General features: G+C 46.3%; 1 protein-coding gene across 6 annotated transcripts in view; it reads right to left on the bottom strand.

Annotated features, from left to right (window-relative positions):
* ERI3 (ERI1 exoribonuclease family member 3) overlaps window positions 1-24,570 on the bottom strand; it is a 130,776-nt gene extending 106,206 nt beyond the window's left edge. Inside the window, exons 1-3 of one of the 6 annotated variants that reach the window (XR_008616553.1) lie at window positions 24,156-24,365; window positions 21,663-21,738; window positions 8,976-9,253 (exon numbers count right to left, since the gene is read on the bottom strand). Coding sequence is in view for 4 of the 6 variants with exons in the window: in XM_007118087.2 (XP_007118149.1) it covers window positions 8,976-9,253; window positions 21,663-21,738; window positions 24,156-24,290 (489 nt within the window). In the remaining 2 variants the exon portion in view is untranslated. The other 5 variants (XM_007118089.4, XM_007118087.2, XM_055082424.1 and 2 more) reach the window with 5 other exon arrangements.
* Window positions 24,571-25,015: the final 445 nt, after the last annotated feature.

Here is a 25,015-nt window from a genome sequence, read left to right as displayed (position 1 = left end):
GTCCTATCTACCCAATCATCACTACCTACCTCCCAAAGGCCAATGGCCAAACAGTTCATCAAACAGACCCTAGAGGAGTAACGGCCTACATCACCACTAAGAAGCTGACCTATGTCAGGTGTACCCGACATGGACCTTCAGTGCAGAGCACTCCACTTAAGACAACCATAGGTTTCGCTCTCCACTCCTTACCAAATCTCTTAGCACCACTGACTACCAGAGCCCACGAGTAACCAAAAAAGCTATGAGCTACTTAAGAGCACAGTTCTCAAGCTTGTTTCTTTCCCAGGACATCTAAGGGCTACAACACCTAACCCCTCTCCATTCCCACCATCACCACCTTAGTCCAACCCACTAACCCACTTTCAAGTAATGCCTCCTAACCAGTTTCCCTCTGCCCATGTTTAACCCCTTGAACACTTTTCCCTCCATTCCCATGAACTCTGGCTTATGATATTTATTTCTGTTTCCTCTCTTCCACTCAACAATACATTCACGCTTTCTTTTCTGGGTCGCCAATTTTGCCCCCAACCTTACTGTGGACTCTGCACTCCCTCTCCTTTCAGCAACATCGGCATCTTCCAGTGAGAGCCTCTGCCAGCATTTAGCCTGCAGACGAGCCCTTGGCTGGAAGGGCCTCCCCAGGACTAGACCATAGCACTGGAACAGAAGTGGAGCCCATACAACAGACGTTTCCTAACACAGACCACGATCTCCGACTGGCCAGCTACAGGCAGGTGCAGGGCCTAAATAGCAGCCCGTTCCAAGGCACCTTCACTTCAGCTTAGGAGCTTCCCTGATGTTTGACTCCCCCTCCAGAGTCTACCTCCCTCCTTTCTGATTCTCCCAGCACCTAATCGGGCTTTGCCTGTGGTCGCACTCAACACACACAAACCTTCTCTGCCTGTCCTAGCCTGCTCACCCTTCTGCTGCAGACCTGCCCGGCTGGGGGGCTAGTGTCAATCTGGGAACACTCTTGTTTCAGGCTTTTAGGCAATGACTCAGTTTTCACAGCTAGAGCTCAAACCTCATCACATAAACACATGACTGTGGGGGCTTTTTAAGTATTGTGAACACCCAGGATAAGGGAATAAAAAATAATCATTCCAATGGCATCTTAATCAAAATGATGCAGGACCCTTTTTCCCGACAAGACACAGAGATGGAGGAAGCATCTTTCCTCATGTCAGACAACTGATTTCAGTCTACAAAGTAAGAAATGTAATCAACAGAGGGGAGAGGAAAAACAAAACAGGATGGGGGCAGAAGTGAAGCCCATGGACCAACCCTAAACGCTCCTCTGGATTGCACTCCCCCTCCTCCCTTCCCAACCTAACTGGTTTTCTTTCTGTGGCTGTGTTACCTGTTGCTGCTTCTCCGAGGGAGAGCTCGTCCCCACCTCCCACCCCCTCCGGTCACCTCCACTGTAGCAAATCTCTTCTCATCCAGGCTCTCCTGCCTCTTCATTAATCCTTCCCTCCTTCCTTCTGTTTCTCAATGTTAGTCAACAGGCCGTTTATCTGTTTGAAGGGTATAAACCTCCCTGATCTACGGAAGGAGGTCTTCCCAAGGGATGCCTAGCAGATCCAGATCCAAACTGCCAGTACTTGGCGGGCGGAGCGGTTGTCATGTCATTCCCTAGCCCTTGCCTCTCCCTGGAGACCTCGCAGCCCAGCCCAGTGCTACCTTCAGGGGCAGCTCCCTGACAACACCTCAGGGCCTCAGCTCACATATTTCTATCTTGATCCTCACCCTTTTGGCCCACACGTTCCTAGCTAAAATTCTCTTAAACCTCTTGTAGCCTCTGTACTCTCACTTGCAGCATCCCAATAAGATGTTCTACTTGAATGTGAGAAATACCATATCACCGATACAGACAATCCTACTAGCCAAACAGTGAAATAATTTGCCGGGTTCTGAGAATTCCCTGGTGGTCCAGGGGTTAGGATCTGGTGCTTTCACTGCTGTGGGCCCGGGTTCGATCCCTGGTCGGGGAACTAAGATCCTGCAAGACGCTCGGCATGGCAAAAAAAAAAATTGCCGGGTTCAAAGTCTTCATTCTCCCTCTTCCTCATTTTCAACGTTCATGCACAAATGAGCTTGCAATGCAGGTCAGGTTTTTCAGACTTCATTCAGTTGGTCCTGGCTTACTCTGTGAGTGCCTTCTTTCATTCCTGCTGCAGCAGTTCTGAGGGCCCTCCAGCCCACTTGGCCCTCTCTGCCTTCTGACTTTCCCTTAACAGGAAGCTGTGCAAGCCCTCCCCCACCCATGAGCAGGGCTGAGCAGTCTCCTCCTCTCTGCGCCCACTGTACTGAGTACTCACCCAGGCCACGGTACTTATCACGCTGCTTCACAGCAGTTACGCGGCTGTCTACGCTGCTGGACTACGAGCTCCTTGAGGGTAGGGATCATTTCTTGTCTTTATGCCCCAGCACCTAACATAGAGCTGGAAGTTGTTATCCAAAGAGTAAAAGGAGGCCTTTTCGTTGCCTCTAAGGTGGCCACCATGAAGTCCTCCCCATTCCTTTACTGACCTGGTTGGTTTTGTCATGTCCAACAAAAACCTTAAAAGGCAGCTCAGTGTCACTGTTAGTTTAACAGTCCCTGATTTCATTCACCATTTATCAATGGCCCTATTCTTTAGAGCTCTTCCCCACCACCAACCTTAGCTCCGTGTCTAACAAAATCTGCATTCCCACAGCTGTCTCAGCCCTGGAGAGGCCACCGGATAATAAGAGGCTGGGGGAAATGTCTTCTGATTTGCACTAAATTACGTGGTGACTTTGTTACCAGTGACCCAGCGCTCCCCAAGGAAAGTTCCTTGGTCCCACCCCGAGGCAACTCCATAGCCTGACTACACTCTATGGCAGCTTAAAGGTGTAAACCCTGGGGAAGGGAGAGAAGCAGACTGAATAGAGCAAATAAACCCACTTTGATCGTACCCCTGCTATGCCAAACACACGTGGCAGCACCACCATGCACCAGTGCTCCGCTCCCCGAGATGTATATTTTACTTTTACATTGCTGTGTCTGCTCCAAATAAAGCAGGGCCGTTCGGCTTTCACATGAAGTTACAACAGGGTCAAGTTCCGGACACGGCAAATGGGGCAAATGCTTGTCCCACTCAGGGAGCACTAGTGAGGAGCCACGGTGAGAGCCAGGGGAGGCCCATCCCTATGAGGGACCACCAGGAAACTGCAGCCTGTGGAGGGGGGCTCAGGAAGGGGTGGGGGAGGCACCACATTTATGGAAGCAGCAACAAAAAGGACAAAAGGGCCTAGTGGGCTGCCCCATGCCCACCCATCATTGGCCACCAATAGAGGAATTCACTTACAGTGACCCTGAAAGAAGAGATGTGTTAAAGCAGAGATAAGAAAGGCAATAATCGGTCTGATGGGCAGGGGAAAAATTATTCCAGGAGTCGAGAGCCTATGCAAGAACACTTACGGCTCACACAGTCATCATAACTCAGCCCCCTCAAGCATTTTGTGCTCTGCTTATGGTGTTAACTTTAATGCCTTAACATATAACACCATCCACACTAACACAAAATACTACACACGCCAGACGAGGCTGAGTTATAGTTGCTGTGGGAAGCATAACTTTGAATTTCCTGATTTTGGTGCATTTAATCTCAACCATAATGTTACATTAACGTCGGTTTTGCATTTCATTTCCCTGTTTAGAAGAACAGCCTCAGCGCCTTCGCCTGTCTGTACAGAAAAAGGGGCGGGGCTGACTGGGGCCACAGGCAGACGGACCACCACCCAACAACTGGGTCCTCCGCTAAAAAGCCTGACCCGACCTCTCCCCCTTGGAGGAACCTGGACCAGGACAAATGAATGGGGAGGGAAGGGTGAGTTCTTTCTCTAGGGAGTGGCCTTTCCATCCACTTGCAAAGTACAGGAACCAAGAGCAGAGGGGAAGAAGCCGAATGTGGGGCAAGAGCAATGTGTGTGTATCAGGTGGGGGCAGAGTAGGGGGTAGGGTGCTCCTGCCTCTCAGCCTTGAAGGGAGGAGAAGGGAATCAACACAGTGTGATTTGTAGGGATCTTAACCAATTTCCTGTGAAGTTTTCCAAAATGTCTCTCTCACAAAAGACTAATAATGAGGAGCCGGCTTCAAGTCATACTGAAATCCTCCAAATGCCTCTCTTCTATTTTATCCCTTCTCCTGTCACCATCAACCCTCCCCCCACCCTACCCTCCCAAAATAACCCGGCATCTGGACAATTTTCTATAAAAAAGAAACGCCTTTACTCATAGTTCTAACTCAAAATGCAGATGGAGTCTCTTCAAGGTTTCCTTAAAAAAAAAAAAAAAAAAAAAAAAGCCCCTGTGGACAAAGACCAAACACTAGAAAACCTCAACCCCAAAGGTCATTTTTCTCCAAAGCTGTGGGCACTTAAATACAGATGAGAAGGAAAACAGTCACCGGGGCTGCTGCAGAGCAGTGAGAAAAAGGCTGTACCTCGGAGCCTGATGGAGTCTGATGGACGAACTCAGGGAGGGAGGGGAGGCGGCAGCCAGGACATGTGCTCCCAGACAGGAGCGCCGGGCCGCCCCTCCCTGGCCATCTGGACAGCTGAGGTTACTTCCTCCTCCCCGCATGCTGTGGCCTACACCTCATTTTCCTCACTTACATTTGCTTTGGTCTTTTCTGAACACTGAGGTGGTGAGAGAACTTGCCCCCAGGTTAAAGCTGCACAATTAAAGTTCCCACCAAAGCTTTCAGGCTGCTCCCTGGGCTTCGGGGTCACAGCCACCAGCATTCGATGCACACCCACACCAAAATGAGCAACACGAACTCCTGCTGGCGAGGACAAAGCAGCCACGATTCTCCGAACCAGATAAAAACCTACTTCCATATCAAGAAACAATTCCTAAAGCAAGAAAGGAACTGTATTCCTCAAATTTTGAGTCTCTAAAACATTTTAATCCACCTAAGTTAACATTTAAGTGAAAAAATATTTTCAAACGGAAAACAGTCTCATATTCAACCAATACCTATCATGCTAATCTGAATCAGAATGTGTAAAACAAAATGAGTGCAAATACCAGAAAGGTGAGAAAGCCTGTTACTGGCAAACCAACCACTCCAGTTTCGGTGAGCTGAACAGAGTACAAAAATAAACAGCAAAAATTATGACAAATGGGAAATACCAGATGTTTTACCACGTTTACAACCAATATTGTTACTCAAGTACAAGAGAGCTTGCACCTGTCAGTTTGCATGGTGGCATTCCTTTTGGATAGTCCCAACAAGCTGACTCAGGGATTTCTGAATACCAGACACAGATGAGAGAAATGAACCCCATGCCAAGCCTCCAGAGAGGCCCTGGCCCAAAACTTGTTCCTGCCTCCTATGCAACTGACGAGTATGACACACTCCCAAAAGAATCAGAAGTGCACTGTGTTCAAGTGTTCAACTCTTGGGAGCCAGGCAGCAGGGGCGCCAGGGTGGTTCTGATTCACAGTCCAAGCACACCCCCAGGAGGCACACAGACCTTGTCCACAAAGTATCTCTGTCAAGTGGACAGCCATCAAGAGGTTCTGAGAGAGCTAGGTAGGGCTGATCTAACCTGCACACCATATTTTAGTCCTTTTACTGTCTCTTCCAGAAGTTCATTCTCATCCCAAATCTCAATCTTTCCTGCTTCCACTTATATTCTTTTCTTGTCCTTATTAAAGTGAAGAGCAAGTTCTTATCATACTCCTTGGAACAACTCCTTCCTCACTAAAACCATATTCAATTTCTCTTCTTTCTAAGTCTTATTTTTGTGCCTCTAATAATTTTTGTTCCTCTTATTTTTTATTGGAGTAAAATTGCTTTACGATGTTGTGTTAGTTTCTGCTGTACAATGAAGTGGATCAGCTATATGTATACCTATATCCCCTCCCTCTTGGACCTCCCTTCCCCTCTCCCCCACCCATCTAGGTCATCACAGAGCACCAAGCTGAGCTCCCTAATTTTTGTTCCTCTTATCCTGAGCTTTTCCAATTTCTCCACTGCCCTTGTTGACCAAAAGATCTAAACAATACAGAGGCTATAATGAGAACCTGACCTATGAGGACCTCAGTGGAAGGACACTATCCTATCTGGGACTGACGTCTCCAATCCATCCTCCAACCTTTCTCTGAATACTTTCAGGACCCTGCTACATGCAAACTTTAGGGAAGGTTTTTTTTTAAAAGAAAGTGGGGTTGGCGGGGGGAGCTTTAAGCTGCCAATAACAATAAGTCTCAAGTCACTTCTAAGCTGCCCATCCCTTTCCTGAGAGTGGTCCAGTGGGTAGTTCAACAACAGAGCTGTCTGGCCCCAAACTCACCTTCTTACCTGTTGATCACAGCATTGTAGAGGCTTAATGAAGTAGAGATGCATTACATTTATCACTTGCCCTAGATCCACTCAAATCCATCACTATGTCACAGCAAGGAGTTAGATTGATCTGACAGGATTTGCTCTTCTTCACAAACCCATGTAAGTTATTACTCAGTACCCTATGCTCTTCTAGCTGTTTGCTGATTGATTATCTGACGATCAGGTCAAGTATCTTCTTTGGAATCACAGTAAACTAACGGGTCTATAATTTCCAAGATCATTCGTATTTGCCTTTTAAAGATAAGCAAGAAGCAAATGCTTCTTCCTGAGTTCTCTAAAGTAACAGCTAATGCTTTGCTAATAATGAACCAGGACGGCCAATTCCTTAAGTGCCCTTGGAATCACATCATCAGGGTTCATTGATTCTGGAGATAAACTTTAATCAGGCTCAGACCCTGGTAAAAAGCAGGAAGCCCAACCTCAGGCTAGGTCTAAAAGGCCCTGGTGCCTAAGTCTGGGAAGGAAGTTGGTGACACAAGTGATTTAAATCTGTACTGTATTATATCTTCAGCATTGCAATAGATAAATTAAAAAAACAAAAAATTAAAAGAACAATGCCCTTGAAAGAGAGATGAAAGGTAATACTAACAGACCAAACTGAGACATGAATCAAGTTTCACCTTCAGTAACATTGGCAGGACCCTCTGTAGGACAAGAGAACAGAGCTACATAATTATCTCAGCTTATAATCTAACTGAAAAGTTCAGAAACAAATATACATAGGCATGTGCCAGGAAGCAGAAAGCAGGAAATGTCATCAAGAAGGTGCCAAGCAATCATGAGGCTTCAGAAGAGGGATGAATCCTATGCAGTAGCAACGTCTTAGGTTTTAGACTCAGGTCCTACCTAAGGCTTGCTCAGCAACTGAAATGATCAGCAAGGGAAATAATATGGCATATTGGGGTATGGCTCCCTGATTCTCAACCCAAGAGAATCTACATAACCAAAACTCCCAACCACCACCCAGGTACACCCACCACAGAATCTCCAGTAGTTTGGGGAGGTGGAGAAGACGACCCTACAGCACAGGTAGGAGCAAGAGGCTGAGAAAGAAAGTGTGGCTCAGGCTGCCCCCAAGCCGTCTTCCCTTTCATGCGAAGTTCCTTCCCCTAGGAAGCTCTCCTCATCCAGCGCCTGTCTTCCCAAGCCTCAGCAGGCCTGATTCCAATCCTCCCCCAAAGGCAGACCGCTACTTTGAGAATAGGAAACAAACAGGAAAGGAGAAGGGGAAAGGTAAAAGGGTTGTGGTATCTGCTTTATGGAAAATAATCTACTATCCTAAAGATAGAACCCCTCCCTGGAAAAAAAACCAACCATGAGAAATGAACCCAGTTTACCTCTGAATGGACCTCCCTGTCTCCCAAGTGCCTGCTGCTACAATCCTCTTCTCCTCCCACTACTGAAAGTTACTCCCAGACCCACATGTCTACACACCCCCAAATTACCCACCTGATAATCCAGCCCTACAGGGAAGAGTTCCAGTCCTAGAGTCAGGCATACCCAAGGCCCCCACACTACAATGCACTGCCACATCGGCCCCCAATCAGGCCCCCAAAGCAAACACCAAGCAATCCAATATCACCTAGCACACGCGTCTCTCTGCTGCTAATCCAAGCTTCTTAGCAGCACTACCTCAAAAGGTAAAAGATCTCCGAACACAGCTGGTAACTAAGAAAAAAATGCAAGCAAAGAAATTTTCCTTTCCAACAGACCAGCAATGGTTGTTCAGGTTATCTAATGCTGCATAACAAATCATCCCAAAACTTAGTGGCTTAAAACATCAATAATCATTTATTATCTCCCACAGCTTTGATGAGCCAGGAATTCAGGAGTGGCTCGGCTGGTCAGTCTGGCTCAGGGTCTCTCCTGAGGTTGACGTCTGATGTCCACTGGGGCTGTAGTTATCTGAAGGCTTGACTGGGGGTAGCAGAGTCACCTCCAAGACAGTGCCAAGAAACATGACCAGCAAGTTGGTACTGGCTTTTAACTAAGAGCCTCAGTTCCGGTACACATGTGACTCTCGCCAGGGCTGCCTGAGTGTCCTCAAAGCATGGTGGCTGGCTTCTTCCATAGCAACTGATCCAAAAGAGCAAGGTGGACTGTGATGCTTTTTATGACTTAGCCTCAGGAGTCACGCAATGTCTCTTCCACTATACTCTGTTGGTTATACAGGGCTAGTTCTCATTCATTGTAGGAGGGGGGAACTACCAAAGGTGGGACTATCAGGACGTAAGGATCGTTGGGGGCCATTTTGGAGGCTAACACAGTATTCCTTAAAAGAACATGCAGCAGTAGCAGGAGAAGGAAGGAGGGAAGGGAAAGGAGAGAGGAAGGATGGGACAGAAGGAAACATTTTGATTCCCAAAGGCTGAGACCAGAGAGAAACAGTGTGCCCAGTTCTCTACAAAGACCTCTCAGGTCTACCTTACCCTAGGATGCCTGAGTCAAGTCCTGCTTCTTAGGCAGGAACTCCAGATGAGTAGCTAAAAGCCAAGAAGACATGAGAAAGTTCCTCTGGGTCCCAGAAAGCAAGTCTATCCTCCCTCCCTCCTTGCCCACCCCATCTTTGCTGAAGCAATGATGCAACAGTTACCTGAGGATGAATCTGCGGCTTGTCACACGTGGCCTCAAAGTCCAGCACTAAAAAGTAGTGATACCTCTGGGGAGGGAAGGACATCATTGCCGCCATGGATGCGCCAAAGCTGTGGGCCGCCAGCTTTCTGGTGGATATGGAGCAGAACTCCGGAACACCACAGGGAGAAAATAAGTGGGAGCCCAGCACTTTTCTTGCTCTTGAAAGTAAATATGAAGAAAATCGAGCTGCTCCAGTCTGTAAAGGTGCTAGCATTGAACATCCAGAAGCATCTAAAACTTAGGGGAGGAAAGTTTAAAAGAAAAAAAGAAAGAAAGAAAAAGAAAAAGAAAAAAAAAAAAAAAAAAAGAACAGAGAGTCTGGGTTACTCCCTCCCACCGTGGCCCTGTTCCACCTAGTCTTCAGGAATATTCACAGAACATGAACCACTCCCCAGTGCTTCTGTGCCCCTTTTCTAAATCCCAGTATTCATTACTGAAGTTCAAGACCCTTAATACTGGCCCCCACAGCATTATGACAGCTCTGAATCTCCCAGACCATTCTCAAAACAAGATGCAGCACTGGCCTTGATCTTTAAGTGGAGCTCTAAAGTTCAAAAGAGAGAGAGAAAAATTCTGTGGTCACTTCTCAGGTGGCAACAGTTAACATTAAAGCTAAGTTTCCCAAAGTAACCCGGGGTGCCCCAGTTGCACAATCAGTCCTGGGAGCTAAGTAGACTCAGACAGACAGCAGGAAATGCCCAGGACTCTCTCCTCAGCTCCATTCCCAGCCTTTGTCCCTGGCTTTCCTGTCTGTATCTTGATGTCTCCACATGCCCTCCTCCCTTCTCCCAACGGGAAAGGAGCAGAGCCCATCACAGGGAGCTTGCTCACCATACTCTGGCGATTCCCCAGCCCCCAGCCAGTAAGTGGCACCTGGGGGAATGAACGAAGCCTGCAGAGCACAGCTGCCAACAGCCTCGGGCCTTCCTCCGCTGCCTTTAGACTAACTCTCTACTAGAGGCCTTGAATGACGCAGGACTTTTCTTAAATGGGGAAGAAAAAGAGAAAACCCAGATGTGGTGGTAATGGGAGCATTGCTAAAAGTCTAGTAAAGTTTTCTGAGTGTACACGTGCAAAAAAAAAAAAATTCAAATCACTTTTCAAGTTTTCCCTTTAAATTTGCAGAATGTCTGCTCCTTAGAGGACTAACGAAATATAAAAATCAAAGCCTAAGTTTTACTCACGAATAACTCAAGCTTCCTTAAAAAAAAAAAAAAAAAACAGGAATAAAGCAGAAATTTTGTGTTTTTCCCATTTCATACCCAACACTCAAATTCCCTCAGCTTTAATTCTCAAAGTCAAACAAGAAATCATGCTGCTCAATACGGAAATGGCCATAGTTTAAGCTTTCTGAAGCCCCAGTCTGACGGAGCCAAAAGCTTGCCTCTGAAAGACTGCAATGGGCACTCACTCCCTCCTGTAGCGTGGAGGAGGCTAGCAGCCTAGGAAGTCCAGAGCACACGAAAGGCAACAAGGTCACTACCACCTGAGCGGACACGCATCATGCCAAGTATCACTTCTCACCCCGGCTCTCCCGGGACTCAAGGAATGACCTACAGTAACTTGCCTGCATATTTATTAGGATACGTGCTGGTGTGGGTCCTCAATTTCCCTATTCCTATAGTGAGGTTCCATGTGGAACAAAGACCAAGAAGTATTTTAAGTTCTTCATGATTCTAGCACAAGCGTAGTGCTTGTTTTCACCGTGGCCTACAGCCTCTCCAAAAACGCAGCCGAACTCCATAGCCTGGGCTAGACAAAGGCTGGCTTGAGTTTCATTATAGAATCCCTTGGAAAGGCAAACGGGCCAACATCCTTTTGAAAGCCGGAATCCAAAATAACTCTTCACGTCACCCACTCCTGAACAGTACTGGAAGCCTTGCTGAGATGGGAGACACCAGTCTGCTCAGATTACACATTCTAGTTTGAATCCAAAGTCCCTCAGGGCCTTAGGACTCTTCTCTAACCTCTCAAAGTCAGGTCATGCATAAGGACTTTTGAAAGTCTTAATGTTTTCCAAGGTGTATATATAGTGTATAAAGTGTTTTTAGTCAATCAGACTCCATCTGCCAAATGCTACAGGCAATTAAGCATCATGATTAAGGAGGGCTTCTGGGTTTGAATCCTGGTTTTACCACTTATTTGCCATGGCACCTTGGGCAAGCTCTGTTCTTCAATTCCTCACCTGTAAAATGACAATAGCAGCTCCTACTCCTTAAATGAGAGTGAAATGAGAGGACATATGTAAAGCACTAAGAGCAGGGTCTGGCACATAGGGCTCAATAAATATAAGCTTACTATTATTACTACTACTGTCCTATTGGGCTATGCCCACCTGGCCAAGCCTGGACCCCCATACTTTGGGCCTATAAACCCAATGCATAAGGCAACCTCAGAGAGTAACATCAATGTCTCCTGAACCCCCAGATTGCTCTAGACTCCCCATACTACATACTATATATGCCCTATCCCCTCCCATGGACAATACACTGATGGCCAGAGGTCCTCACGCCTGCAGGCCTTGCTTTCTCATCTGATTTCACCCACATAAAAAAGCTTCTCTCTTGTAAAAAGTCTTGAGAGCAGACATTAGGAGACCAGGCCTCCACATATCAGCAGTCACTGGGTTCCATACTTCCCTTACATTTAAAAAAACCAAGTTCAACTCAAGTCAAGAAACAGAGGGCAGCTCTTCTCCCCTTCCTGAAAAATTCAATCTAATGGCTTTAGAGCCATTAGTTGTGGCAGAGGAAAGTAGGGTCTACATCAGTTGAAGTGGGAGGAGCAGAAGGGTCTGCGAGGGAGTATCAGAGCCCAGGCTGGGTGAGGAGGCATCCATACAGAGGCAGGAAGGTGTGATGCAGCATGCCACAGCCCTAGTGGGGTATGAAGGGCATCCGCTGGCGGAGAAGGAGCAGCAGCCTCATGTGGGGACTCACAGGCAGGGAAAAGAGTACCCAAGAGGGGGAAGGGCAGTGGCAACAACGGGAGATTAGTTACATACAGAGGGATTGATCAAAAAAGGGCCTGTATTAAGGGTAATGGGACCAGGGTTCTCACTGTTAGAGGATGGAATTAAAACATGGAAAGGGAAAAACATCTGTGGTGTCGAATTGGAACTGGAGTGTGAACTTATGGTTTCTGATATATATGTAATATATAAAAATAAAGCTAGGGCTTCCCTGGTGGCGCAGTGGTTAAGAATCCACCTGCCTGGGGACATGGGTTTGAGCCTTGGTCCGGGAAGATCCTACATGCCGCGGAGCAACTAAGCCTGTGCGCCACAAACTACTGAGCCTGAGCTCTAGAGCCTGTGAGCCACAAGTACTGAGCCTGCGTGCCACAACTACCGAGCCCGCATGCCACAAGTGCTGAGGCCTGCGCACCTAGAGCCTGTGCTCCGCAACAAGAGAAGCCACCGTAACGAGAAGCCTGCGCACCACAATGAAGAGCAGCCCCTGCTCGCCACAACTAGAGAAAGCCTGCACTCAGCAAGAAAGACCCAATGCAGTCAAAAATAAATAAATAATAAATAAATAAATTTAAATAAATAAAGCTAGATGTACATATGGAGATGAGTATATAGCTGTACACAAATATATAGACACATGTATATATATTTTCTAGCTCTGTTTACTGAAGGGCCAGGGAGCAGCAACACTCGCACCACAATGAAGAGCAGCCCCTGCTCGCCACAACTAGAGAAAGCCTGCACTCAGCAAGAAAGACCCAATGCAGTCAAAAATAAATAAATAATAAATAAATAAATTTAAATAAATAAAGCTAGATGTACATATGGAGATGAGTATATAGCTGTACACAAATATATAGACACATGTATATATATTTTCTAGCTCTGTTTACTGAAGGGCCAGGGAGCAGCAACACTCTGATAGCAATGTGCACATCTAGCACCTAGCTGCCTTCTAAACAACATTCTCCACTGAAAGAACTAGAGCTCTTTGGAGAACTGGCTGATTCCAGGGCTGTGGCAGAGAAAGTACAAGATGAGCCTAGAACATCCTGTTGTGCCAGAAAGCAAGGAAATGCTCAAAAGGATGCAGAAACCAGCTTGAAGGGGCTCCCACTGGCAAGTAAATAATGATATTAATGGACTATAATGCACTGAATAAAAAAGGAAACCATGAGGCCATAAAGATAAAAATAAATACATAAGTAAATAAATTTTAAAAACTAAAGTTTGGTAAGGGATTTCACATAGTTTCAAAGTATCTCCCCAGAGAATGCTTATTAATTCTAATAGGGAATAAGTTTACAACGGAGAAGCCTGGCAGACATCACCTTAATCAAGTGAGCAAAATGAGCATCATCAATAATGGGATTAATCAAAATCTTGCATCACATGATAGGATGCAATGTGAAAAACAAAGCATCATTTCTGTGATACTCCTGTCGAAGATGCATAACCTGAATTTAATCATGAGAAAATATCAGACAAACCCTGAATGAGGGACAGTCTACACAATAACCAGCCTGTAATCTTCAAAAGTATCAAAATCATGAATCTCAAGGAACGTTTACCGAGAAAAGTCTATAGGAGATGAGAGACTTGGTAACTAAATGCAATGCAAGATTCTGAACTGGATCATTTTGCTGCAAAGAACATTACTGCGACAACTGGCAAAACTTGAATGGAGTTTGAGGATTAGACGGAGGTAACATGTGAATGTTAATTTTGATGGTTGTATTATGGTTAGGTAGGAAAATGTTCTTGCACATAGGAAATGCACGCAAAGTATTTAGGGTGTTGGGGTGTTAGGTCGGCAACTTAACTCACAAATGGTTCAGGAAAAAAATTCTTTGTACCTTACTTCGACTTTTATGTAAATTTGGCCTATTTCAAACTTAAAAAAAAAATTTTCTTTTAACCACATGCAATGTTGTTTAAAAAAAAAACAGAGAACAGTATGTGAGGGAGCCATCTCCCCGTACTGCCACAGAGGGTAGGCTGCACGCTCTCCTCTGGCAGCCCTCAGAGCACGGAGTCTCCATCCTAAGTGCCCCTGCCCAGTGCCCCCTCACTGGGCATCCCTGACACCTCTAGAGCCTGCTCAGGAAATATCCCTGCACTCCCCGCAGAGGCGCTCCACAGGTAGGAGCCTGTCTACCCTCTGACATCTTAGAGATTGCCCCTTTCTACTGATGTCTTTATATTTTAGTCACAAGTTTGCAGAATATAAGTCTACAACTTATATCATCAGCCAGGACTTTGAGAATCTAGTTGAGGGGCAGAACTCAAAAGGAACAGTTTATGATTCTGTGTATATCTATCTCCTCACCAGCTTTCACCAGAGATGAAGATTTACACACATTTATTCTGACACCCATTTCCTTCTTCTAGCAAATTAAAGGTAGTAAGTAGCCTATGGCAAAGAGGAAAACGAATGATTCTCTCCTCAAAATAAAGGGACCAGTCCCCCAGTGAGGCAGGGGAGGGGAAAACAGGGATTGCCACAGGGCCAGCCCGATTTGGAGGAGCAGGCCTGCACCACAGCCCCTGGAGGATGTGCAGAGTATTTACACAACAGACACAATGGCTCCTCTGCAGCCATTACTGTCGGTCAGGTAAATAACGCATGTGCCAAAACACACATTTAATGAGGGAAATAATATGCCTTTATAAAAAGCCTCAATTTCTATTTACCTGAGAGACCAGGGAAGCACCAAATCACCAGATTAGTGGAACCACAGAGGAGTCATTCTGGCGTCTTGGGTAAATAGACATTTTATAGCCTTCCATTACTGGAGGGGGGAAGGAAGGGCAAAGGGAGGGGGCCATCCTTTAATATCCACATACAGGCCAGGGGAGCCTGGGGGAGAGAAAAGAAGAGAAGCCCATCATGAAATATGGGGTCCTCTCCCACCTCATCTCCCCATCCACATATACTAGGGATCTCTGGGAAGGGTATGGGTTTATACCATCCCTGGGTTCAATCCACTCCATAAAAAGCCAGACTGGGGAGTTCCCTGGAGGTCCAGTGGTTCGGACTCGGTGCTTTCACTGCCGCGGGCCTGGGTTCAATCCCTGGTTAGGGAACTAAGATCCTGCAAGCCTCGTTGTGCGGCCAAAAAAAACCAAAAAAAAAGCCAGACTGGGAGGCAGGGGTGCATTCCAGAGAAACTTCAAGGCACTGAGGTAGGTTCTGGGTCCAGACTAGAAGCACATGGGACAGCCACAGAGTACCCAGTTCCCTGTCTCGGGGAAGTTCCTGTTCTAATCTGACCTGCAGTAGCACAAGTGCTCAGACACCTAAGCCACAGAGGCATCCACAGAGAACACGGTAACACCTGTCTGCAACTCGTTCAGTCACAGGCCCTGTCTCAGGTGGCTAAAAATAACCTGGGAAAAATATAAATAAACTGCATGCCTTCAAAAGTCATAATTTTCAATCTAATGAATGCATTCTTTTTCTTTTTTTAAACTTTTTTTTTTTTTTTGCGGTACGCGGGCCTCTCACTGTTGTGGCCTCTCCCGTTGCGGAGCACAGGCTCCGGACGTGCAGGCTCAGCGGCCATGGCTCACGGGCCCAGCCGCTCTGCGGCATGTGGGATCTTCCCGGACCGGGGCATGAACCTGTGTCCCCTGCATCGGCAGGCGGACTCTCAACCACTGCGCCACCAGGGAAGCCCTAATGAATGCATTCTTAACTGCCAGAGCACTTTCTGTGAAAATCATAGACTGTCAAAGGTGAAAGAAAACCTAAGAGAAGACGCAGTCCAGCAAGCCAGGGAAAATGAGCCCCAGAAAGAGAAAAGGACAGTCCAAGGTTCACAGAGTAAGTAAGGGTAAGTAGAGAACCCATGGCTCCCGACCCCCAGTTCAGAGCCTCCAGCCACTGCCCCAACACAAGGAGCAGACACCAGCATTTGTCCCCCAAGCTTTTCTGTAGCCTCACAAGTGGAGGCCAGGAGCCTGAGGGCTCAGCCTAAGGCAGACCAAAGCTTGACACCCCTACAAAAGCTTAGAACCTCTACAGGACTTCAAGTGGAATGCAAGCAGGAACTCTAAAGCTGGGGCCTCACCTCAACAAAACACTCTCCTCCTCTCTACAACCCATCACCCCCTAGACCTGTAGCTTCAGCTGCTTCTGCTCCAAGACAGGGCTAGCGAGAACTTGTCCAACATCAGAAGCAGCTGCTAATCCCAAACTATCAGAAGAGCTAAAGTCACTAAAGACCTTCAGAAATACCAAATTCTGATGGCAACATCAAAGGCCATAGGAGCCTCACTCTCCCCTTCAATTAGCCTGTCTCAGCAACTCAAGGCAGCACAGAAAAAGAAGTACCTGTTTGTGATTTGCCTGATGTTTACTAACCCATCAGCCACGTTCAGTAGCTTGGGCAAACTCCTTCAAGGGGCCAAGGATGGGAAACATCTCTTTGCAAAGACCTGCATGTCAGTTGTGACCCCACACACGAGAGGGAGCAAAGGCTAGTTTCCTAACACATGGTAAATAGGATAGAAATGGAGGAAGGGCAGTGTATGGTATGGTACTCTCATCCCTGTAAGCTCCTCCCACACCTGTAGACAGCATCTGACCCCAGAGGGGAGGTACGCAGAACCTGCTATACCCCTGCTTCCAAAATGGAGAACTGGAGCAGAAACAAGGAGTCATACAGCTAGTTGTTAAAATGCCGTATTAGACAAGCACAGGTTCAAATCCTGCCTCCACCACATGCTCTTTGTAATAATAGCTGTAACAAAAATACCTATCTCTTAGGGGTTCAATTAGACCATACAATATGTACAAAGTGGTTTGCACAATAGTAAGTTCTCAGCCAAAGGGAGCTATTGCTAATATATGAGAAAGAGGAAAGTGAAACACTATTTTGTGAAAATCTACTACAAGCCAGGCACTGTAGTTGTGACTTACATATTTCATCTCATTTAAGCCTCCCAACCATCAAGCAAAAGAGGTAACAGTATTCCCATTTTACACATGAGAACACTAAGGCTCAGAGGCACTCAGCTCTTCAGGGCCCTGTTCTCCTCTCCCACATTTAAGGGCCCACTTTCTCCACTTGGCTGATTCTCCCATCAGCCATAGGGCTAACAATGCATATCAACTTTAGTTTTTCTTTTGAGCTAAGGTATGACTTTAACTAAAAGGAACTCAACCATAGCAATGATTAAGTCTGTCCAAATCACTCAAATTTGTTTCTAATAAGAAAAACAAATTGCAGCCTGGGTACAAAAGCGGAAACAGGGGGACTTCCCTGGTGGCGCAGTGGTTAGGACTCTGCGCTCCCAATGCAGGGGGCCCAAGTTCCATCCCTGGTCAGGGAACTAGATTCCACATGCATGCTGCAACTAAGAGTTCGCATGCAGCAACTAAGGAGCCTGCATGCAGCAACTAAGGAGCCCATGTGCCGCAACTAAGGAGCCGGCGAGCCACAACTAAGGAGCCCAATTGCCACAACTAAGACCCGGCACAACCAAATAAATAAACAAATATTAAAAAAAAAAAAAGCGGAAACAGGAAGCGGTGTCTTGGATTAAAGCAACTGCAGCACAAGGAACTCAAAGCCTCTTCCCAAACCCAGTTCCAGGGGAGCAAATCTTCCCGTCTCACAAAGCGGAGAAACTGGCAGGAAGCAGGGTGACAACCAGCTCTTGCTCAGGCCCCTAAATGTGATGTTTCCTTTTACAAATCTGTGCCTTGGCAAATGCTGCTCCCTCTGTTTTGAAATGTACTTCCATTTTCACCAGGCAAATTATTGTTCCTTCTTCAAAATCCAGCTCAAATCTTCCCCTTTTAGTAGCTTTCTCTGACACCTCATCAGAAAGTTAATTGCTTAAGTGATCCAGTAGCACAGTTTAACTTTTATCTCACTATATTGTAAGATTTTAGTTATCTGTTTCTCCTCTTAGCAGTAACTTTCAGCAAGTCAGGTGAGAAGGATGGAAGATAGCAGGTGTAGGGGTGTATGTGTGCGTTAAAAGGCATATTTGAAGAGATCATTTCTTCTTTTCTTTGGCCGTGCAGCATGCGGGACCTTAGTTCCCCAACCAGGGATCAAACCCATGCCCGCTGCAGTGGACACAGGGAGCCTCAACCACTGGACCGCCAGGGAAGTCCCTGAAGAGATCATTTCTTGTACTTGTTTTTTGTCAGACCCTTGAATCTAGTTTAAAATTTCAAGCAGCATTAAAGAAAAGTATAAGATTAGCTTTTCCCATCTAAGGAGTATATGAGTTTAAAAAGTCAGGAACACTGAGCTAAACATAGATCCTTAAGGGCAAGGACCACATTTTATTCATTTCTGTATCCCCAGCACAGGGCCAGGCACAAAGTAAGTGTGAGGCAATGTCTGCTGAATGAATTATGATGTCAACTGCTCTGGAATCAGAACATGGCAGAACAGAGCAGGGCCTAAGAAGCAGGAAAAGCTTCTTTTCTTTCTTTCTCTCTCCTTCTTCCTACCCCCCTCCCCCCAATTCTGTCCTCCCCAGTTAGAGACAGAGAGTGAGCGAGCATTGCCTTGGTGCCAGAATACTATTAAAAGGATTAATTTAGGGACCGGTGTTTGGACTGTCACATCCAATCGCTACCCACAGATCTACAGCTTCCCAAATCAGGCTCATGCAAAGAGGAATCAATTGCAAGGACACAGAGGGTCTGAACAGGCATACTAATGGCTTCCTGAGGTGCCAGCGGCCAGCTCTGACACTCCCATAAATTATCCGCCTTTTGATTTTACCTGTAGCTGTGGGGCACAAGGCACAATTTTGAACATATCAAAGCAATCTCTCGTCACCCAAGGCTCCCCCAAGAATGTCCCCAAAGGAGGATGGACTAAAAACAATGACCCAAAGGGAATCTGCTTCCCAGCAGGCCTGTTCCTAGCAGTCATCAATTAAAACCCAACAGGACCAAGTGGATAAAGGGATCCAGATCAAGACTAGGAGATATGGATAAGACATGCATCAGACTGCAGTTCTGCAATGACTATACATCTCTCACTCAAAGGAAGAGAAATCACAGCAATAAACTCACACAATTTCATCTGGGGGCAACTCTGCACCAGCTCTAACAGTACCTCGCAGCATGACCTCGGACAACACACTTAACCTTCCTGGGCCTCAGTTTCCTCACATGCATAGCAGAGACAATAATGCTGACCACCTGACCCGCTTCCCAGAGTGGTGATGAAAAGTAATAAAAAGCATTCAGGAGGCACTTTATAAAGCCACAAGGGTGGCAACATTAATAATCGACCCCGACAGACCAGGAAAATGACCCGTCACACTTCAGTGAATTTCTTTCGGGTAGCTGCTCACTCAGTTCACTTCACTGACGGTGCTGGGGCTACGGTCCACCCTGAAGAAAGTTCTGGAATTCCGAATGGGACTCCTGCTGTCTGAAGATTTTCCATTATGAAGGGCAGCATCTTGCTTTAGTTATAATTTCCTCCTGTTTGCTGGCTGCCTCTGCCAGGGGCTAGGTTTCTATCACGTGGCCACAGTGACAACTGGGAGCACCCCAAATGTACTAAGCCAAAGGTCAAGTCACCCAATTGCTACCTGCTTTTTAAAAAATTGTGTAAAATATTGTTAATAACAAAAGTTAAGGACACCTTACTAAGAGTTTTACATCTCATTAAATCCATTAACCAACCTATTAAGTTCCATTTTACAGATAGAAAAGCTAAACTCAGAGAGGTAAGTCATTTGCCCAAGGTCACATAAGCACTGTTATCAGAAACCTCTAGCAATGCACACCAGAGCTTGCAGGAAGAGGAAGACAATTCATCAGACACTCAACAGACACTTTATTTGATCCCTATGCCTGACACATACCATCATACTCAACTAGGAGACACTCTCAGAACCAGAAAAAGATCATCAGTTTCTTAGAAGCAAGCAAAGAAGAAGACTAAGTAGGACATACAGAGAATGAGGCAATTCCCTGGGAAGCTTAGGAAAATGGGCCCCCCTCCGTGTGTACAGTTCAAGAAATTCAAAGCAACTAACATTCAGCTATGAGACCAAAGACCAAAATCTCTCCCCGGCTACATTTATTCACTACTACTCTCAATAGAAAAGAGTTCCCCCAAACTTCTCATTCATTCCACACCAACTTGTCCTTCCCGCATCTTTTCTAGTCTGTGAAATAGGAGCTGGTATCGCCAACAATTTCTCTGTCTTAAAGGATAAAGACATCCTTTGAGCTCAAGTAGATGGCCAGGAAATTAGCAAAGAGAACCAGTATACACAAAGATGCAAAGATTCAGGTATACTCAATTTTTAATTGTCAAAACACTGCCTCAAAGGTGAAAATGTTACCCATGTAACTGCCACAGCCGCCTTACTGGTCTCTCTGCCTCAGGTACTATCCCCTTCAATCCATTCTTAACACTGCACATTGAACTAAAAGCAAACTTTCTAAAACACAAATCTAGTATCAGTCCACTTCTTAAAACCTTTCAATGGCTTCTCACGGCTTTTATGATAGTCTGATCCAGTGGTTGGTCCACAAGCCAAATCCAGATGCCACCTGTTTTTATAAAGTTTACTGGAACACAGCCATGCTCACTCATTTTCCTACTATGGCTGCTTTCGTGCTATAGCAGCAGAGTAAACAGTTGTGACACAAACCCATAAAGACTAAATATTTACTATCTGGTCCTTTACAGTAAAAGTTTGCTGACCTAGTCTAATCTTTTTTTCTACCCACCATTTAATCCTAAGAGCTTATAAGGCCCTGGCTTTGCTTACCTTTCCTCCTTAATTTCTCACTGTATTCTCCTGTCTCCTGCCCACTGAGTATTTATGTTTCAATCACACTGAGCTTCAGTTTCTCAAACTCAACAAAGCTCTGACCTTCACACTTGGTTCTTCACATCTTCATCTAATTCTAGCTGAGTAGGTTACTTCCTCTGAAAAGCCTTCCCTGAACCCACCAGTCTGGGCTGGAGATCCTTCTAAGTACTCTCAAGCACATATACTTACCTCATTACAGCACTCTCAGAGGTCTTGTGACTGCTTCAATACTATCTGTCTCGCCCATGAACCTGTAATCTCTTTGGTGTCAGGGATAGCAGCTGTCTTGTTCACCACCACAATCCCACCACCAAGCAAAATGCCTGGACCTCAGTTATTCAACAAACAGCCTCTGACATCCTGGATATCAATCATCAGAGTCTACCTTTTTAGCCAGCCCCGATCCTCGTAAAATGGAGACAGACCGGGATTAACCATCCACCCAAAGGTGACCCACAACCCAAATTTGATAAATGCATGTGACCAAGATCCCAAAGGCTTGGTCAAATGCATTTATCAGAAGCCAAATAAATGTGACCCTTCCTATTGTCTTAAGATGCGTATTTCTCAGGATAAAGGATTATTCCGGCTCTATTCAACCTTCCTGAACTTCAGGTAGGTGCTCATGTAATGCCCACTGAGAAATCATGGCAGAACTTGAAAGTATGGATATCCCACCTTCAACTCTCACCACTTTATAGACTTTGGGTAAGTTGCAGTAGTCTTTTAGCATATGGTATCTTATCAGAAAAAGCTACAGAAAAGTACAGTCTGCACCAGTCCCCACTCCCCACCCTCCAAGCCCAAATACTCATAAGGAAGAAGTCAAGCCAAACCTTGACCATGCAACAGGATTCTCACCTCTCCTTACTTCGAAGATGCCAAGACTGGCCGCTGGGGATGCTGAAGGTTCTGTGAGAGCTGGAAAGCCCCAATGCTGTGGATAAATACAGATCTCTGCAACAACTCTATTGCAATACTGTTTGAAACAACTTAAAGATCACACTGTACTTCAAACTCCTAAACTCAAACTACTTTGGGATAACAGTTATCTATGTGGAAGCACAGTGCCAGTACAGAGCTTTCAGAAGCTACTAGTACTACAGTTGACCTTTGAACAACACAGGTTTGAACTGAGCAGGTCCACTTCTTATGTGCAGAGGTTTCTCAATAAATAAATATATTGGGAGATTTTTTTGGAGATTTGTGACAATTTGAAAAAACCCACAGATAAACCACATAGCCTAGAAATACCAAAAAAATTAAGAAAAAGGATGTCATGAATGCATTAAATATAAGTAGATACACACATAACATACAAAATATGTGTTAATCTACTGCTTGTGTTATCAGTAAGGCTTCTGGTCAACGCTATGAGTAGTTAAGTTTTTGGGGAGTCAAAAGTTATAAGCAGATTTTCAACTGTGTCAGGAGTCGGTTACCCTAACCTCTGCGTTTTTCAATGGTCAACAATAATATTTTTGCAATGATGAATTTCATCTTCTCTAGTGGCATACTTTTCTTCCTAAGGAGGTTTATCTCCTAGAAATACTAAACATTTACAATATCTGAGCTTGGACTGAGAGAGATGGCCATGAAGTCGTGGCTCTCTGGATAATCCCGAATCCTAGCCTAGCCAAGGAGGGGACACTAGTAAAGGTTGACAATATTCAGAACTCAGGAACTGAAGCAGGGATTGGGGGAAACACTGGTTGCCACAAAGCCACAGGCCATACTGCAAATGGCCACACAGACCAGGAAACACTTGCAGGATATATCCAGGTCTGCCTCAAGTCCTAAAAAAGTCAAGGTAATCAAACCCCAAATCAAATCATCAATGGACACCTATCATATTTATCACTTAATTCAGATTTTCCACACTCCGGTTTCGCTTCAGATCACTTAAATCTTGCACCTTTTACTCATCAGATCTTCCAAAGGATTAGAAGTTGCAGAGGTGCCCTTGTAAGCTAGCAACGCCCTTGCACAAAGAAACACCTAGGTTTGGAACCAATCTATTCCTGTATACCACTCTACACATTTAACACTTTATTCTACTCAGATCCCCTGGGAAAATGCCACTCGCCAACCTACCCCACCGCAAAGAAAACACTTTTCAAAATGAAAGGGAATAAAAGCACTTTTATTTGGAAATTTCAAGTTGCAAGGAGAGCTCTCAGCCAAGCTCTGTGACCTAGCTAGCCGATTATTTACAGGATCTTTGGGCAGGAATTGTTAATGAGCTTTTAATTTGGAGTGCTTAAGTTGCCAAAGTGCTCTGAGCTCCAGTGAAGCACCACAGAATCCATAAAGGAAACCTTATCAATCACTTCCCGGCAGCTACCTCCCCCAACTCCCCCCACGAAAGGCAGCCAAGTGGGTTTCTAACCAAGATCACAGACACACACATTAGTGGAGTCACACTCCAAGTCCCTGTTTATAAATTGGCTTTCAAATGCTAGGGGATTCAGGTATAATATACTTAAGCTCCAGGCATGAACCCACCAAAACAAGGCATGCTGTGTATGATAAAGTCAGAATAAAGCAGAATTTGATGAAGCCAATTTCTGGTAGAAACTCTACAATCAAAAATCATTCAGCCAATCACAACCTACTATCGTTCAACGAGTGTACGGTCTTTAGCCAATGGGATCTCTGGTTTTTTGCCCTTCGCCTGGGAGACTGATAAAATGTCTGACAAGAACTAATACCAGAGAAGTGGCCAAAGACCTATAGCAGAGGGAATGATGGGTACTATCAGTTTACAAAATCCAGCCCTAAGGACAGAATCCAAACCCCCAATGAGAAGCCACGTTCAGCATCTTCCAAGTCAACAAGGAGCAGTTATATTTTGCAAGAACTCGCAATCAAGCCCCAATCCAAGTTCATGCCTTTTTGTTTTAAGAAAACACCTGTTGCTGGAGCATTTGCAGGAAAAGCAAACAGAAAGCTGGCCAAGTTAGGCCCCTTATTCAATCCTTCCACCATAACTACGACCACCGCTACAGATTTACAAAAAGAAGTAAACTGCTAAGCTTGTGTGTGTGTGTGTGTGTTCGGGAGAGGGTAAAGGGAATGTTCTCTCTACCATCTCCTTGCTAGTTTTCTATCCTCTTTGGTCAAAGCTCTCTTCCTCCTCCTAAGTAATCCCAGGTAGGAAGTCAGCATGCTTAACCACCTCACCCAACCTGTCTTTCAAAGCCCTCCTTCTCCGCCTAAACGTTTCTCAGTAGACCATGCATCCAGGGTGAGCACATGGGCCAGCACCCCAGGCTGCACAAAATGCGCGCCGCGACCCTCACCCCGCATGCATTACCAGGGCCCAATCTGGGGGGGCCTCGCCGCATCACCCACCCCGGGGTGTTGCCCCCAACTCGGGCCCATCCAAGTCCAGGGGATTGTAAGGGGAGGAGCAGGGGGCCAGGAGACCAGCCCTCCTTCCCAGGGCCGCCCCCGCCCCCCGTCAGCAGCGGGAGAGGCTGTCGCCATGGCAACGCCCCCTCCTCGGGGCCAGCGCGGCAGGCTCCCTCCAGGTGCAGGCCCCGACTTCTCCCTCGGCCTGAGCAGGCGCTCCGGGCAGTTTACGGCGGCGGGTGCGGCCCGCGCCGACTGCGGCGCCGGCCAGGCAGAGGCAGGGCCAGCTCCGCCCGCTTCCCACCGCCCGTTCCCGGCCGCCTCAACAGCGGCAGCCAGCACCACGAGTCCACAACACACCGACTCACCTCCGCGCACTCTGACCCCGGCCGACGCGGCGGACGGGCGGGCGCGATGGCCAACCGCTGAGCCCGCCGCCGGCTCCTCCGACCAATGGGCTGCACGGGGGCGGGGCTTCTTCTCCCCAAAGGCTCGCTCTCCCGCCGACATGCGCGCGAAGGTGCGCTAAGATGGTGACTCCCCACCGCAGGCCTTATGGGACTTGTAGTGTCGAGGTTGCACGTATTTAGAAGAAAGTGAAGGGGGGCCTCACTTCTGAGCTGTGAAAGAAATTTTTTGCAAAAGGAAACTTTCTAAGGCCCAGAGAAACCCAGGTCCCCCACTTCCATTTACCCACCTTCCAATATACTCATGAGGTGAGTATAGGCTCATAAGGTAACATGTTGTATTTAGATGTCACCTTCTCATGATTAGTTCATTCAGCAAGCCATTACTATCATTTACTCTCAGAGGTCGGCCTGGGGGAAGACCTGAGAGGAGGGGGATTTTAGGCGAAGAAA

Source organism: Physeter macrocephalus, chromosome 3 (genome assembly GCF_002837175.3).
Source record: "Physeter macrocephalus isolate SW-GA chromosome 3, ASM283717v5, whole genome shotgun sequence".
Classification (NCBI taxonomy): Eukaryota; Metazoa; Chordata; class Mammalia; order Artiodactyla; family Physeteridae; genus Physeter; species Physeter macrocephalus.
This window is presented reverse-complemented; position numbering and strand designations above follow the sequence as displayed.